Source organism: Desmodus rotundus, chromosome 3 (genome assembly GCF_022682495.2).
Source record: "Desmodus rotundus isolate HL8 chromosome 3, HLdesRot8A.1, whole genome shotgun sequence".
NCBI lineage: Eukaryota > Metazoa > Chordata > Mammalia > Chiroptera > Phyllostomidae > Desmodus > Desmodus rotundus.
Genome location: NC_071389.1, coordinates 75,348,685 through 75,364,008, shown reverse-complemented (window position 1 = coordinate 75,364,008; position 15,324 = coordinate 75,348,685). Strand labels below are relative to the sequence as shown.

The 15,324-nt window shown below is 44.2% G+C and overlaps 1 protein-coding gene across 1 annotated transcript in view; it reads right to left on the bottom strand.

Moving 5' to 3' along the window:
• KIF13A (kinesin family member 13A) overlaps positions 1-12,334 on the bottom strand; it is a 203,432-nt gene extending 191,098 nt beyond the window's left edge. Inside the window, exons 1-2 of the mRNA XM_053920223.1 lie at positions 12,139-12,334; positions 11,800-11,890 (exon numbers count right to left, since the gene is read on the bottom strand). Of these exons, the coding sequence (XP_053776198.1) occupies positions 11,800-11,890; positions 12,139-12,193 (146 nt within the window). The 5' untranslated portion in view covers positions 12,194-12,334. The remainder of the gene's footprint in view (positions 1-11,799; positions 11,891-12,138) is intronic.
• Positions 12,335-15,324: the final 2,990 nt, after the last annotated feature.

Genomic DNA, 15,324 nt, shown 5'->3' with positions numbered 1-15,324 from the left:
CATTCATGGTGGGTGTAACAATCTAGGGAGTGTCTTCTCCGAGGACACAAAGAGCCAACAGCAAAGGGAAAAGCTTCCCTTAACTCAAAGGCTTCCTTCCTGTTCCTGTCTTAAAGAAAGAAAGAAAAAAAAAGCCCAAGGCTCCAAACCTCCTTCCTCAAGGAAACTACAAACACAGGCTGTCCTCACGCTTCTTCTGACAGCAGCAAAACTCATCACACCCACAGACCAGACTCTGAAGGACCCCATGTAGTCAACAACTCCAATCCATTTTCAAAGAAAGGGTAAGAGGCACAAACCAGAGGGAAACACACACACACACCACCAGAAGATAGAAAATACTGGGGATTAACTGCAGTTTGGTAGAGTCGTAACAAAATCCTCAGAAACAAAACAAGCTACCCAAGTAAGCTTTAAGCTAACAGCTCTGGAAATGTCATTTTCCACCCCCATACAAACATATTATTACATAAAACAGCTGTATGCCTGCAAGAACAGCTTAAAAATCACTGGGTCCTGAAAGAACACAACTGTACAAGATGAAAACTAACGGAAAAGTCCAAATCAGATGACGCACAATGCCCTGCAGCTACATGCAGGAGCTGCTGTCCCAGTGGAGGAAGGAGGCATGTAGAATGTCTGTGAAGGACCCAGGCTCCTCAGGCACCTGATAACGACTTGAGTATCTGGAGCTGGTGGCTGTCTCCTTTCACCTGACACCTTCGATTCTATCGCCGGCAGGCGGAGGCTGCTGAGAACAGTGACCCTGTCCTCCCAGCTCTCTTAACACTCTGACAAGGAGTAAATTACAATGCAACCCGTTTCAGCCCCTATAAATTTACCTTAGGCTATCTGACTCAAGTTTACATTTAAATACAGTTGGGATAAATCTGAACTTTAGAGCTTAAAAAAAAAACCCACAACAGCTTATCTAGGCTAGCCTTCAATTTTACAGATGAAGAAACTCAGATGGAAAAGGATTATGGCTAGCTCAAGGATACAGACCAAGTTAGGGGCAGAACCAGGAGGCACTCATTCTTGCACCCGTTTATCATGCTATCCTGATCCTCTACATAGCAACTGAGGTTGGTATAACCACACAGTTAAAGGGCCTGAAGCAGGGAACTGGTCCACAGGCCACTGGAAAGCTGAAGACCCTGCACTTCCCAAGCAGGAGAAGGAATAGGCAAGTACCCTGCATCTAATCTAGACAGTTTAGGTAATTCCTTTCCCCTCTGCTGAAATTCAAGTATTGTACAAACAAATAAGGAGAGGCAATATGACTACATACACCTGTCTAGGAGTAGGAGGCTTTTTCCAAAAACGGGAGACAATTTACTTAGTTTTCTGAGGTTTTACTTTCATACTAATACACACACCTTTGGCACAGGAAGACCCTGATAAAGTTCCATAAGTTGTCTTTACACAGTAAATACTTAGGCTGATTTTACGAGGCTTTCAGACCTTAATTTTGAGGAAATTAATGGTTTTCAGGATTTGCATATATATGATCACAATCAAAATGGTAAAATAAACCAAAGGACAACTTACAAAAGTAGGCTTTCAAACCTGGTTTATTACAGTAGACCAGTGGTTTTCAACCTTGGCTACGCATGAGAATCAAGTGCCAACCATGTGAGTTACACCTGGCCATGCACCTGGTCAAGCCTCCAGATGACTACATCCCCAGACCTCTAGTCTTCGCAGGTGAGGCCCCAGACAGTGCAGAGCAGATACGTCATACCTACTTTGCTCCGTCCAAATTCCTGACCCACGGAATCCATGGGCATAAGAAAGTAGCTGTTTTAGACCACTAAGTTTTGGGGTGACTTGTCAAGTGACAACAGTAACGGGGACACCTGGGAAGTGTTTAAAAATCCCAATGTCCAAGGTGCACTGCAGCCCAGTCAGCCAGAATCTCTGAAGGTGGGGCCGAGGCATTTAGTTTTAAAGCACCCAGGTACTTCTCATGAGCAACCATGGTTGAAAACCATCTCTAGGCCTATGCTGTCCAATGCAGTGGCCAGCTGCCATGTATAGCTATTTAAATTAATGAAAATTACATAAAATGTAAAATTCCGTTCTTGGCACTAGCCACATTTCAAGTGCTCAATACTTACATATGGTTAGTGGTTACCATATTGGACAGCAAACACACAGAACATTTCCATAATCACAGAAAATTCTACTGGACAGAGCTCCTCTAGACCAGTGGTGCTCAAAACTTGGTCCTGAGCTAACAGCATCACCTGGGAATTTGTTAGAAATTCAAATTCTCGAGTGACACAGCAGACCTAGTGGACAGAAGCTTTTGGGGTGGGGCTCTCCAGACGATTCTATGCACACCCAAGTGAGGAGACCACTGCTCGTGTTACTGCCAACAGAGAATAATCTGTCCATGACCTATCTCATACCTGTATCTGAAAGTTACCAACTTTCAACTCCATTATAATGAAAGAGAATAGTTCATGTTGTTGTAAAATTTCAAAGATATATTTTTATACTAGCAAGCTTGTTTGAGAAGAAATGCCTTTCAATTAGCAAAGGATTATTTAAAAGTTTCATAAGGATGCTCTCAGTTATTTATAATCATTAAAAGAAACAACCTTAAGGTCCAAAAATGTAGAAATGGTTAAAAATTATAAAACTTAACAGACTATTCAATCATTAAAATTATGTGCATGGGCCCTGGCCAGGTGGCCCGGTTGGTTGCAGCAGCATCCCAGGCACCAAAAGGCTGCAGGATCGGTTCGCCATCAGAGCACGTACCTAGGTGGTGGGTTTGATCCCTGGTCAGGGCGTGTACAGGAGGCAACCAATCAGTGTTTCTCTCTCACACCACTGTTTCTCTCCCCCCACCTTGCTCCCTCTTTCCCTCTCTAAAATCAATAAACATATCCTTGGGTGACGATTAAAAATTTTTTTTTTAATTATGGGAATGGGCAAAAATAGGTTTACAGTTGGGAGTACACAAAACAGTTTATTCTTGTACTATTATTTATTATTATATTATTTTCCATATGAACAATTGTAAACCTAATTTTGCTCCCCCGTTTACTTGTGAAAACTATATTGGATGACAAACTATAAATGGGAGAAAAGCAAAACAAAATTATAATTGCAAAAATTTATTATATGAATAACAAGAATATGAAAATAGAGGAAAAATAAGAATAACTGATTTGTTAAACCTGGCTGAACAATGACTCTCCCCCTCTTATTTTGCCATGCTTCTTACACCTACGTGTGCAAAAATAGAGGGTGTGGCAGAAGCACGGCTTGCTTGAGTGTGCTTGGTAGGGTTCATGAATGTCTCTCACGAGACGGACAGCAATTTGAACATTTCCCCTAAAATGTCATATGGTGTGCTTGAGTGTGATATTGTTATGTTACAGAATTACATGATTATGATTCTGTAATAAAAATGGGACATTATTTGTGCCAGACCCTCTATATTAGAGTATCTAAGAAAGCAATTTTTTAAAAAAGGCAGTTCTGTTTTGATGTGAAAAGTATATTCCAAGAACATTTGGTAAAATAGTTCACTACTTGATCAATGATTCACTGAATTTTCCATCTCATAGTAACATGAAATAAAGACTGAATTCGAGCAAATGATGAGGCTTGGACTGGGTGCCCTTCTAATACTGAAAAGAATTTCTCCTCTCTTCTTCTTTAAACTTAGATCCTACAATCAAATGTAAGAATTATGAATTTTATCAAATAAAATTTCAGAGATGGGAAAATTTGACTTATTTTTCCTGTGTTTATTGAGTTTCCACATAGTTTGGGTGGCACGCTGCCACGTAAACCTAACAACTATGTGTTTCTCACATTTTCTTCCTGAATTTGCAAGTCTAAATTCCCAGAAATACTTTGTAGAGTGACCTTCTCTGAAAAGATCACACCTAAATCAACTTTTGATTGTTTTAATATAAATTTTAGCATTACTTGTTTTCTTGACAGCTCTGTTGTTAGTGAATTTAATTTCTTCCATTGTCAACATACAAAATCATCTTCCTGAGTATGTCTGCATGTCTTGGAATCTCTACTGTTCTGTTTCCTTCCTAGGTAGCCTTGTACAAACTCATGTCGGTTTTATTGAATAAATGCATTAGTACGGTCTCTGCTCTAGCTTCCAGGAAGATTTAAGAAAAGGTAACTGTGGTTGAATAACTCTGAGAAACCCTGATGTCTTCAAAAAGCCTACTATTTGGGAAAAACTTGTTCCTGTAAGTGTCTTAAAAACATGAGTGCAGGCCATGCACAATGTTACTGAAAATTAGAAACAATCCAAGTTATACACTTACCTCTAACTAGATTTTGCCAGAAGCAGCTGAATTAAGTGGAAAGATAATGAACTGGCCAGTGTGGTATCGTTTTGAAAAATTTTCCCAGCCTAACATGTTCACACATTTTTTAGTTAAAAGTGACTTTTAAAAATTTCTGACCTAAAATGCATGCAATAGTAACACAGAAATAGGATTTTTTCAAAATTTTCCAACTTTCTGTCCTGACTACAACTAATTACCTTCTTGAATGTGGGCAACTTAAGAGTTCTCTGGGGGTAGCTACTACCTTCAATTCTAGCATTTACATATGCTCTTAAGAGAACCATTACTTTTATTTTTATTGTGGGAAGTTAAATAAAAAGGGGATTTGATAGAAGGTTCTAACAGTAATAATTTTTGCTCAAATAGCAAAGACTCTTTACAAAATGCTTTCTGTGTGCTGGGCATTCTTGAACCTAGGCACTGAGAACACAAAAATAAAGCATATATCGTCCTTACCCTGGAGAAACCCCAGAATCTACACCTGAGATAGGTCCTTAACATTAAAGATAGAGATCAACACAAACAAAACAGTGCACTATGGGGTGGGGGGAGGGAGAGCCAGCTACATAGAGGAATCTATCATTAGTGTCCTCAGAAAGAGGGCACAAATGCTGTAACCAGGAAACTAGAATAGGATGCTATTAAAAAAATAAAAACAGGGACCAAAAAAAGGAGCTCTTGAAAATTAAAAACATGATTGCAGGAAAGAAAAATTAAACATAAGGATTGAAACATAAAGTGGAGGAGATTCCCAGAAGGTATAACAAAAAACAAGAGGTGAAAAGTAGAAAGAAAAGCCCTGGCTGGTGTGGCTCAGTGGATTGAGGGCCAGCCTGCAAACCAAAGGGTCATCGGTTCAATTCCCAGTCAGGACACATGCCTGGGTTGCCAGCCAGGTCCCCAGCAGGGGGAGCATGAGAGGCAACCACACACTGATGTTTCTTTCCCCCTCTTTCTCCTCCCCTTCCCCTCTCTCTCAAAATAAAAAAAATATTTTTTTTAAAGTAGAAGGAAAAATAAGTAATTAGATGACCAGTTCAGAAAACTAACTCCATGTCCAAATAAGTGTTCCAGTGGAAACAAACAAACAGAACTAATAAAGGGAGAATTTGTTAATGAATTAATTCAAGAAGTTTTTAGAACTTAAGGAAACCAGGTCAAAAGTCCCACTATTTAACCAAAAAAGAGGGGAGGGGTGGAGAACATTCCACAAGATTCCAAAGAGGGAAAAGCCAGGTCACACACTAAGGACTGGAAATCCAAATAGCTTTGGACTCTTTAATAGAAACACCAACAAGATAAAAAGATATTAGGCCAACCAACATCTTTATTTTGATAGTCATCCAAAATATCGATGAGGTAGGTGAGTAGAACAAAGATAATTTCATGGTTTCAAAAACACTTTACCTCCCAAGCACCCTTTCTAAGGAAAGTACTGAAGGGTGTGCTCTGCAAAATTTAAGCAGTAAACCAAGAAAGCAAAGGGAAACAGAAAAACAAGACATTCCATGGGTAAATAGAGTCCTCACACATGGACAGGTAAAAGGAATCCTCAGAACGATGCGATGGAAACCTCTGGAAGGCAGCCAAACCAGGCAGGGAAGGCTGCCAGTTCATAAAGGAGCATATTAAAAGGGTCAAGGAGAAATGTCTCTAAGAAAATAAAATCAATAAAGTGCTTTATATGTTTGAATGTCTTGAAATGAGACTTAGGCAAGGGGCAGAGAATGTAAATGTTAAATTAAAAGTAAGTACATAGAAAAGCAGCAAATTAAAGAAAAGGAAAAAATAGACACAATTGTTAACTCCACGGAAAACAAAAAGTTCTATATGACAGGAAAGGAGAGCATACAAGAGTATATGATTCAACTATAAACAGTGTTCTATTTGGTCACATAAATAATATAAACACTAAATACTGGTATGACAAAAATTACTCAATAACTATATTGGGAAAATGGGGAATGGGAAGAATTTGGGGTGGGCTGGGGATAGGACACAGAAAGAGAACAAAGAAAGCAAGTCAAAAACTAGCATTACCAGCCCTGGCTGGTGGCTCAATTAGCTGGAGCATCGTCCCTTACACCAAAAGGCTGTGGGTTTGATTCCCAGTCAGGGCACTTACCTAAGTCGCGGGTTTGATCTGCACAGTCAGGGTGCCGATAGGAGGCAACCAATTAATGTTTCTCTCTCACATTGATGTTTCTCTCTGTCCCCCCACACCCTACACACACCTTCCCCTTGATCTCTAAAAATCAATAAAACATATCCTTGGGTGAGGATTAAAAACAAAAACAAAAACAACTAGCACTACCAGCATGTTACTCAGAAATATGGAGGGAAATTCCAAAAGCCTGAGCTAAAATTGCTATATATAGTCCCCTCTGGGAAAAGAAATAAAGAGGAGAATTTATTTTTTTATCATAGCCTTTATAAATTACAGAACTATGTTACACTTTAAACTATGTACACTGATTTAAATTTACAAGGTGGGGCAAAAGTAGGTTTAGAGTAGTTCACATGGAAAATAATACAATAATTAATAGATAATAATGTAAGAATAACCTGTTTTGCATACTCACAACTGTAAACCTACTGACACAGAATCCAACCTCTTACCCTCTAAACTTGCACTTTTCAAATTATAAATTTGAGACCTGTTAGTGGATTGTGAAATTCATTCAGTAAGTCACAACCATCTTTCTAAAATGAATTGGAACAGAAAGGGATGGGAAATAAGACAGACACAGCATTTGTAAATTTTTTTCATAAACCTTCATACACATACACACAGTTCATAATGTAAAATGTATTTTTAACTTTGGACTATGAACAAAGTAACTTTAAAATCATTCATCTACACTGCATTATAATCACTTTAGTTTTGTTTTTAAAAGAGATTTCAATCCACCTTTATTTTATTTGTATTATTTTTTAATACTCACCCAAGAATATGTTTTTATTGATTTTCAGAGAGAGAGGACAGTGAGAGTGGGGGGAGAGAAAAGGAAAGGGAGAAAGGGAAAGAGGGAGAGAGACAGACAGACACACAGACATCAATGTGAGGGAGATACACCAATTGCCTCCCATATGTGCCCTGACTGGGGATCAAACCCACAACCTTTTGGTGTATGGGACGACATTCCAACCAACTGAACCACCCAGCCAAGGCTCAACCTACTTTTATTGTAAAACAAAGAAACAGAAAATGTTGACAGCTAATAAAAATACTCCATTACAATGTTCTTTAAAATCCCACCAATACCATGCATGAGCAATGTTCAGTCCTCTGTTAGTGAAACCTAAATACTCCTTGCTTTCTTACAATCAACTCTAATATTTGAGCCAGAGAAAAGAGTAACAACACAGAAAACAGAATTCCAAATCATCTAAATATAATATTCTATATTTTATAATATAGAATATTATGCTTCTTAGGTGATCTTTTAAATTTTGTATGACTTTCACTAATACTTAAATTTCTGGTCTATAGAGACACTTGAGCAAAAGGACCCATCCTGGAAGCATTCTGGATGGCAGAGGAAGCCAGTGTGGAAACAAAAACTCGCAACATACAATACAGTGCATAAACTAAAGAATACGCATGCAGTGGATCAAGACACAGCTTTCTTCCGCTGACCCTCCCTCATTCGCTTTACACGGTACGGTGCACACCTCGCATACGGAACATACAGGCAAGAAGTCAAAACTTAGGTGCTCTTTTATGAAGAGCCCAAATTTACCCCAGTTTTTCCTTTTAATTTAGACAGGTTATATATACATCGCTTTGAATGCTTGTCCTACATTGACTTGCATAAAATAATCAAGAACAAAAACTTCTGCGGAAAGCAAGTTCCATTCATACTCTTTTCATGGTAAAGCTGCACTTCCAAAAAGTTACAGAGATCAGATTCACAAGCCCCCATATATGCACTTAGAACTGCCACTCCCATCCACACTGGATGTAAAAAAGAATAAATGAGTCTTAGTATACTGGTGCTTAAAGACAGAAAAGACCTCTGTTGAAACACACACATAACACACAGTGTGCGTGTCTGAAACCTGCAGAGAACATGATGACTGTGGTTCTCTGTGTTCGGGAGGGGAGGGGAGCTGAGGGCGGAGCAGGAGTGACAGCCAGGGTGAAAGGACGGGTTTTCACCACACATCTCTTCGTACTTTGATTTTTTGTTAACTCTTCCCCATTTTGGCACATTAAGGGTTCTTACTCTACTCCTCGCTCCTGGACTACCTTGATTCTACATCCTAGTCCACAATGTGTGTGCGTACACGCACACACGTGCACACACAATCACCCAGAGGTCATCTCCGGCAGGTATGCTTTCACTTTCTTTGGCAAAGACTTTCTCCTGTTCTTGCAAAAGTGAACGTACACTATTAGCACCCACGGGACCAGCGTAAATGCCACCTGTCTTTGCAGGGTGCCAGAACCCTGGGTCACTTCCACAGCCCCTCCTCGGTGCTCCATCACACTGGGAACCTACGTGGTACAGACACTTGCTGAGCACCAGCTTTATGCCAGGTGCTGCTCAGAAGCACGGGACACAAAGGTACACAGGACAAGGTACTTGCCTTCAGGGAGCTCACAGCCTCAAAGAGGAGACAGAAAAAGAAATAGATAATTTCCAGATAATATGGTATATGCAATGGCGAAAGCATAGTCTAAATACTCTACCACATGGCATTTTAACGATTTTTCTCTCTCTTCTCACATCTCTCGAAGGTGAGATCCTCTGACACAGGCCCACAGTTACTGGGCCTGCAGTTATCTTTGGATCCCCTGTGCCAAGGTTGGTGCCCACATGATCTGAACTTTGAAATGTTTCCTGCACAGCAATATAAATGTATTTTAAGCAAATTCATACATGTCTTAATGTTCCAGAGCAGTAATGGTACACACATCAACTATTAACCTGCACCTCTGCAGTACATTATAATCTTAGAATCTCAGGGCCAAGACACACACCGTTAACCTCACAAGCCCTGTGATCTTTTAGTCCTCACCATGCAGCCCTGGCTTGGACTCCATAAAGGGGGAAAATCATGAAAGCTAAGCCTGTCTGTTTCTTCTCCTACAGATCAGTGCACTCTCACTTATTTTACTGACAGCACTGAAAGCTTTTACCCCATAACTTAAAATTTCAATTCACAGCCAATATATTAATAATTTCTAACTGTTTTCAGGAAAACAGTACTTCTCAACTTGATACAGGATTTCCAATATAAATTTAAGGACGACTTACACTTCAAACTTGGACTGCTAGGTAGGAAAAATAATGTTCTTGCCTTTCCCTGAGCCCTATCTCAAAACAAATGATAGAAATAAATTGTAAACATAACATGATGCACGGTCTCAATTAATCAACCCAGAGCCCAAGGGAGGAACTGTTCTATTTTTAAATGCACTGTTGCTTTAAGGGAAAACCTGGTAGGGAATATGAAACCAAGCTGCATAATGAAAATCAAAATGCATTTGGTGTCTCCATCCTTGCCATAGAGTAATCCTAACGTACGAGCAACACTGTTGCATCGACCCCTCTCAGTTGGTCTGTAACCTAAATGACTGGTACCCAGGCAGAACCGTATAGAAAGGGCCCATCTACCCCTCAAAGAATCAGATCTGTCAGAAGGACAGAACAAGAGAACACCCATATTTCAGTGCTATTCTTGTCACTTCAGAGAAGGGGCTATTCCAATAAGCAAGCAGATGGATAAATCCCAAAAGCATCCTATAAATTTTCACTTAAAAAAAAACCCCTGATTAATAATGGCAGTGGCAGCCCTAAAATTGATCAACTGATTATTTAGCATTTCTAATCAACTATCTACAGTTATAACTTCTATTCAAATTCCACAAAATTAACACTTTCTCCCCACACATGACAAAGTTTCATTTCATTAAATAGTAGCTAACAGTTGCATTCCTTACGGTTAGGAGTGACAAGGAACAGGTGCCAAACCAGCAAGGGAACGAGAAACAGCAGCTACATAACAGGAGTTAGAATATTCTACCTGTTTCCCAGACTGCTCTGAAGACTGTGACCCCGCAGAACTTTTTTCTGAGACAATATGAAAAAAACCAGTCTGGGGAAAACACACTGGCTATCTAATTCAACCTGTAGCTATTTTAAAGTACTCGATAGTTTGCTTACTAACCATGAAATATATAACTACATTGCTATACATGTATCTGAAATATTATATTTAAAATGTATCTAAAAATATTACCCAAGGATACGGATACATCCATTATTGAAAAGCATTTAATACAACATTTCAAACGTACCTACATAACTGAGCTATTTACTATTGCCAAAACAATCTGCTCTGGGTAGCAAAATGTTTGCAAAAACTGCTACCCTCAGTTTTAAAAAAATCTTCCATCTTGATCATTTCTTCCCCCATATTTAGCAAAACTGTGCCTGAAGACCACATGATTATAGAATAGAGGCAGTTGCTACCTTTAGCAATAAAGTAACAAACACTGCTTCAGAGTCTCCAGTGAAAATCTTTGAAGAGCAAACACCACTAAATTGTAGAGTATCAGTCAACAGGTGACTTCTAGAAACACAACCTCATACTCATGTCCCAGAAGAATTAATTTTGCCAAAACTCCTGTTTTTTCTTTCCTATTTTTTATAAGCTAGTGCATTGCTATACTGAATGAATTCCAGCCGTTTTCTTCTCGGGGGCTTACCAGAAAAATGCCAAATATTCAAATTATTTTAGGGCATTTTCCCATACTGGGTGGAACAGAGCAGAATTAATAAGGATCCAACAGTTAGAACTTTTCAAATGCAAATATGTTGCCATGTAGTAAAGGCGGCCCCGTTTTAAACACCGCCCCCCCCCCCACACACACACACACACTGGCGACTACACCGCTCGGACGCTACTTTTGTTTCCTTGAAAATCAAAATTCGCGTATTACATTCAGGCATTATCCCAACTCAGAACCACCAAAAAAAAAAAAAAAAGGTTTTCAATGGTCCAGGCCTGAGCCTGCCTCTTACAAGACTGCTGTGCTTTACTGAGGGATCCTCTCTCATCTTACACAAATAAAGCCAACAGGACAGCGGCGGAAGGAGCCTGGGGCAGTGGGTTCCGCGAAAAACAGGGCTGTGGGGCAGTCGCCGGCCCACTCAGGCCTCAGTCTTCTTCTCTGTAAAATGTGGCTACTGGACCAGTCTTCTCCAGGGTCCCCCCCATCTGGTCCCCCCGGGTCTGGGCGCCGGGACCACGGCCGCGGAGACAGCTGGCCAGGGTGCCGGCCCGGCGCCGCCGGAGGGACGGGAGGAACTTGGACTTGCAGCAGCTTCGGAGTGTGCAGCGACGAACTTGAAGCCGCTCCTCCTAACAATAGGGACAAGCACTCCCATTTTCCTGGCTCAAACTTGGAGACCGCAGCGCCGGTGCCCTCCCGCGCCCCGCGCGCCCGCCTCACCTCTCTCCCTGTTTGCTGTTGGAAGGCGGAGAGTGCAGGACCGTCTGGTTCCCTTCCATCTCCACCACGCACTTGGTGTTCAGTTCCAGTTCTGAAAGCAAAGGAGCGCAGACGCTGCAAAGCCGAGCATCCCGCCGGCGCGGGCTCTCCCGCGAGGCGGCCGAGCCGGACACCCGGCGCCCGGGTCTGCGCGGCCGGTGCCGGCGCCGCCTCCGCCCGGCTCCCCGGCCTCGGCGGCGCACCGGCCGCCCCGCGCCGCAGCCCCGCGGCCCCGCAGTTTCCAAAGTTGCCCCCGCCCTCGGCCGGACCCCGGACAGAAAGGAGCGGAAAGATCCTCACCTCGGCGGTTCATGGGCCGGACCCGGACGGCAACTTTTACCTTCGTATCCGACATGTTGGCGGCGCCCGCGCGGCCCGACGCGGCCCCTCACGCGCCGCGCCGCCGCCGCCGCCGCCGCCACCGCGCGCCCCCCGAGCGCGGCCGCCGCCGCCCGGCCGTGAGCTCCGTGAGGCGGCGCCGAGGCGCTCGGGCCATCCCGGGGGAGCGCGACGCGGGGCACGGCCGCGGCCCGGGGAGGGGCGGGCGCGGGGCGGGGCGCGGCGGGCGGGGAGGAGGCCGTGCGCGGGCCCGGGCGCCGCTCTAGCTGCGCGGGCCCAGCCGAGCGCGCAGCGCCGGGGCCCCTGGCGGCCGCCCCGGGCCCGGCCGCAGCGCCATCTTCGGCTCCCCGCCCGCCCGCCGGGGCCCCGCGGCTCCCAGAGGCCCGGCCCGGCCTCCTGCGGCGTCCTCCGTCGCGCGCGGGGCCCCGGCGGGAACGCGGCTCGGGGCCGCCGGAATTCGGGGCGGGACGCGTGCCGTCCCCGGGCGGGGCTCGGGCCGAGCCTGCACCGGCGCCCGCGGGGACCCCCCGGGAACCGCCGTGGGCTCGGGTCACCGTCTGGGGCCGCTGTCACCCGCAGCCCGGCAGCCCCGCAGCCCCGCAACCCCGGGCGTGCAGGCCCTCCCCGCCGCCTGCACGCGCGTGAACCGAAACGCCGGCTCGCCGGCCCCTCCGCCGGCGCTGCGCGGCGCCTGCAGCGGTATTTTAAGGTCGTGGTGGGGAACCGAGGTTAGAAATGAATCTGGGGAGGCACCACCGAAGGAGTGTGTGCGTGTAAATAGTGCTCTTGCTTCCTTTCCCTTCCTCTTCTCTTGTCGCTTCCTTTCCCTTCCTCTTCTCTTGTCGCGGGAGGGATGTCAGGCTGGCTGCGAGGGCCATTCACTATTACATAAGAATTTAATAGCAGTGGATTCTGTCGTCCTGCCAAACGCAGACCTCGCTGCCAGGGCGGAGCTGGGTGAATCCGATTTATTCTGTGTGGTGCAGCGGGGGCTCTGGGGCGCTGTGTGCCAGGCAGGCACTTTGAAGCGTACAGAAGTGTAAAATCCAGAGTTCGGATCTGGGGAAATCTTTCGATTTTGAATAAATGTGAAATGTAATTATTGACAAGTTCATTGATAATTATATGGGGGGGGGGGCTACTGTGTGCACCGTACTGTGGAGGACACACTCAAACGTGAGCAGAGTTATGCCTCCTCTGCCCATGCCCACGCTGCGGCAGGGAATAGCAGGGAGTCCGGCAGATGCCAGACTGCAGGGGGTGCGAGAGAGGGTCAGTTCTGCCTGAAACAGGTGCCTGATAATGGGCTTGACTTTAAGAAGTAGCAACTCATGCTACATCTCCACCTCTGTCTTTTGGAAAGATGCCCCAGCCCACTTCTGAAGGCCCGTGGCATCTTTCCTTACTCTCCTTTCCCACCACAGAAGCCTACTTCGTCCACCCATCCATCTGTTCAACAAACGTGGGCCTTGCACTTTATGATGTGGGATATATTGCTGAACAAGAGAGAAAAAAGTAACAGCCTCTTGAGGCTAACTGTCTGATTCTGTGCCTGTCTCCTCATGTTTGGGCTACTGTGACATCTTCTTAACCCAACTTCCTAAGTTTACTTCCTATAATCTTTTCTGTGTCCAGCTTCCAGAGTGATTTTTCCTGAGTAAAATTTTACTGTTTTATCATGCGTGCTATTACATTGTTCAAATGCCCTCCTGGTAATCTGGTTTATCCTGCTAGTATTACCTCCACTGCTCCTGAAATTCTTCATTCCATCCAGAACTTTTTCAAAGCAAGTTCATTCCATCCCTGTGATAGGCCATTGTTCTGTAGTTTCCACCAATGTAAATTATAGAGGGTTGAATTCTGTCTCCAAGGGATACCATCAAGTCTCAATCCCCAGTACCCGTAAATGTGACTTTATTTGGAAGAAGGGTCTTTGCATCTCTAATCAAGTTAAAATGGGATCATCCTGGGTTAGGATGGGCTTGAAATCCAATGACTGGTATCTTTGTAAAAGAAAGGAGAGGGAGGATTGAACTCACACAGGGAAGGCCATGTGAAGATGGAGGCAGAGATCAGAGTGATGCAGCTACAAGCCCAGGAAGGCCAAGAGTCTCCAGGAGCTCTGACAAGGCAGAAAGAGGCACGGAAGAATTCTTCCCTAGAGCCTTCAGGGGGAGCGTAGCCCTTCCTGCACCTTGAGTTTGGACTTCTAGCCTCCAAGACTGTGAGAAAATAAATTTCTGTCATATTAAGCCATATATGGTTTCTGGCCATTTGTTACAGCATTCCTACGAAACTCGGGCAGGAAGTAATGTCTCTGTCCTGACACATCTTTTTCCGCTTTCCCCGCCCCTCTTTTTCTGCCATATCAGGAAAGCCTTGAATACCTTAAGAAATTTCAACTTTTTATTCAAGGCAGTGGAAACTGAATGAAAATTTTGATTTCAGAGACAAGGGCTGACATGTTCAGAGGATCCTGAGGAATGAATTCGAGTTCATAAAAGATTATGGGAAGGAATGTTGCCGTCATCCAGATGAAGGTGAGGATGGCATGAACAAAGCCGATGGCAGTGCACATGGAACATGAGGAACAGATGCAGGACTTACTGTGGAGATAAGTGCGGACGGCTTCACAACCAGTGGATTGAGCACTGAGGGGGTTAAGAGAGTTTCAGGTGACCGGGAGAGGATCTGGAAGGATGGAGGCCCATAACACACCATAAATCAGGGGTCCCCAATCTCCCTGCCTCAGACCATTACCGGTCCAGGCCTGTTAGGAAGCCAGTCACACAGCAGGAGGTGAGCTTGAATGTAATGTGCTTGAATCATCCCCAAACCATACCCGTCCCCCGCCCCTCCTCCATCTGTGGAAACATTGTCCTCCATGAAACCAGTCCCTGGTGCCAGAAAGGTTGAGGACCGCTGCCATAAATGGGTGAGAAAGAATAGGTTTTCAGATGACAGCAGCATGGTTATTTGGGTGTTGCTGGCTAAATAAACAGTTTCCATTGGTTCTTAGCTTAGTGGTCCTTCTTTCTGCTTTTCACCCTTCCCACCCCTCTCCAACTTAAAATGCTTAGATTAGCCCTTACCTCTTCTAAGAAGGGTTTACTAAATGTTTCTTCTGCAAAACAGTTTTAGACTTAA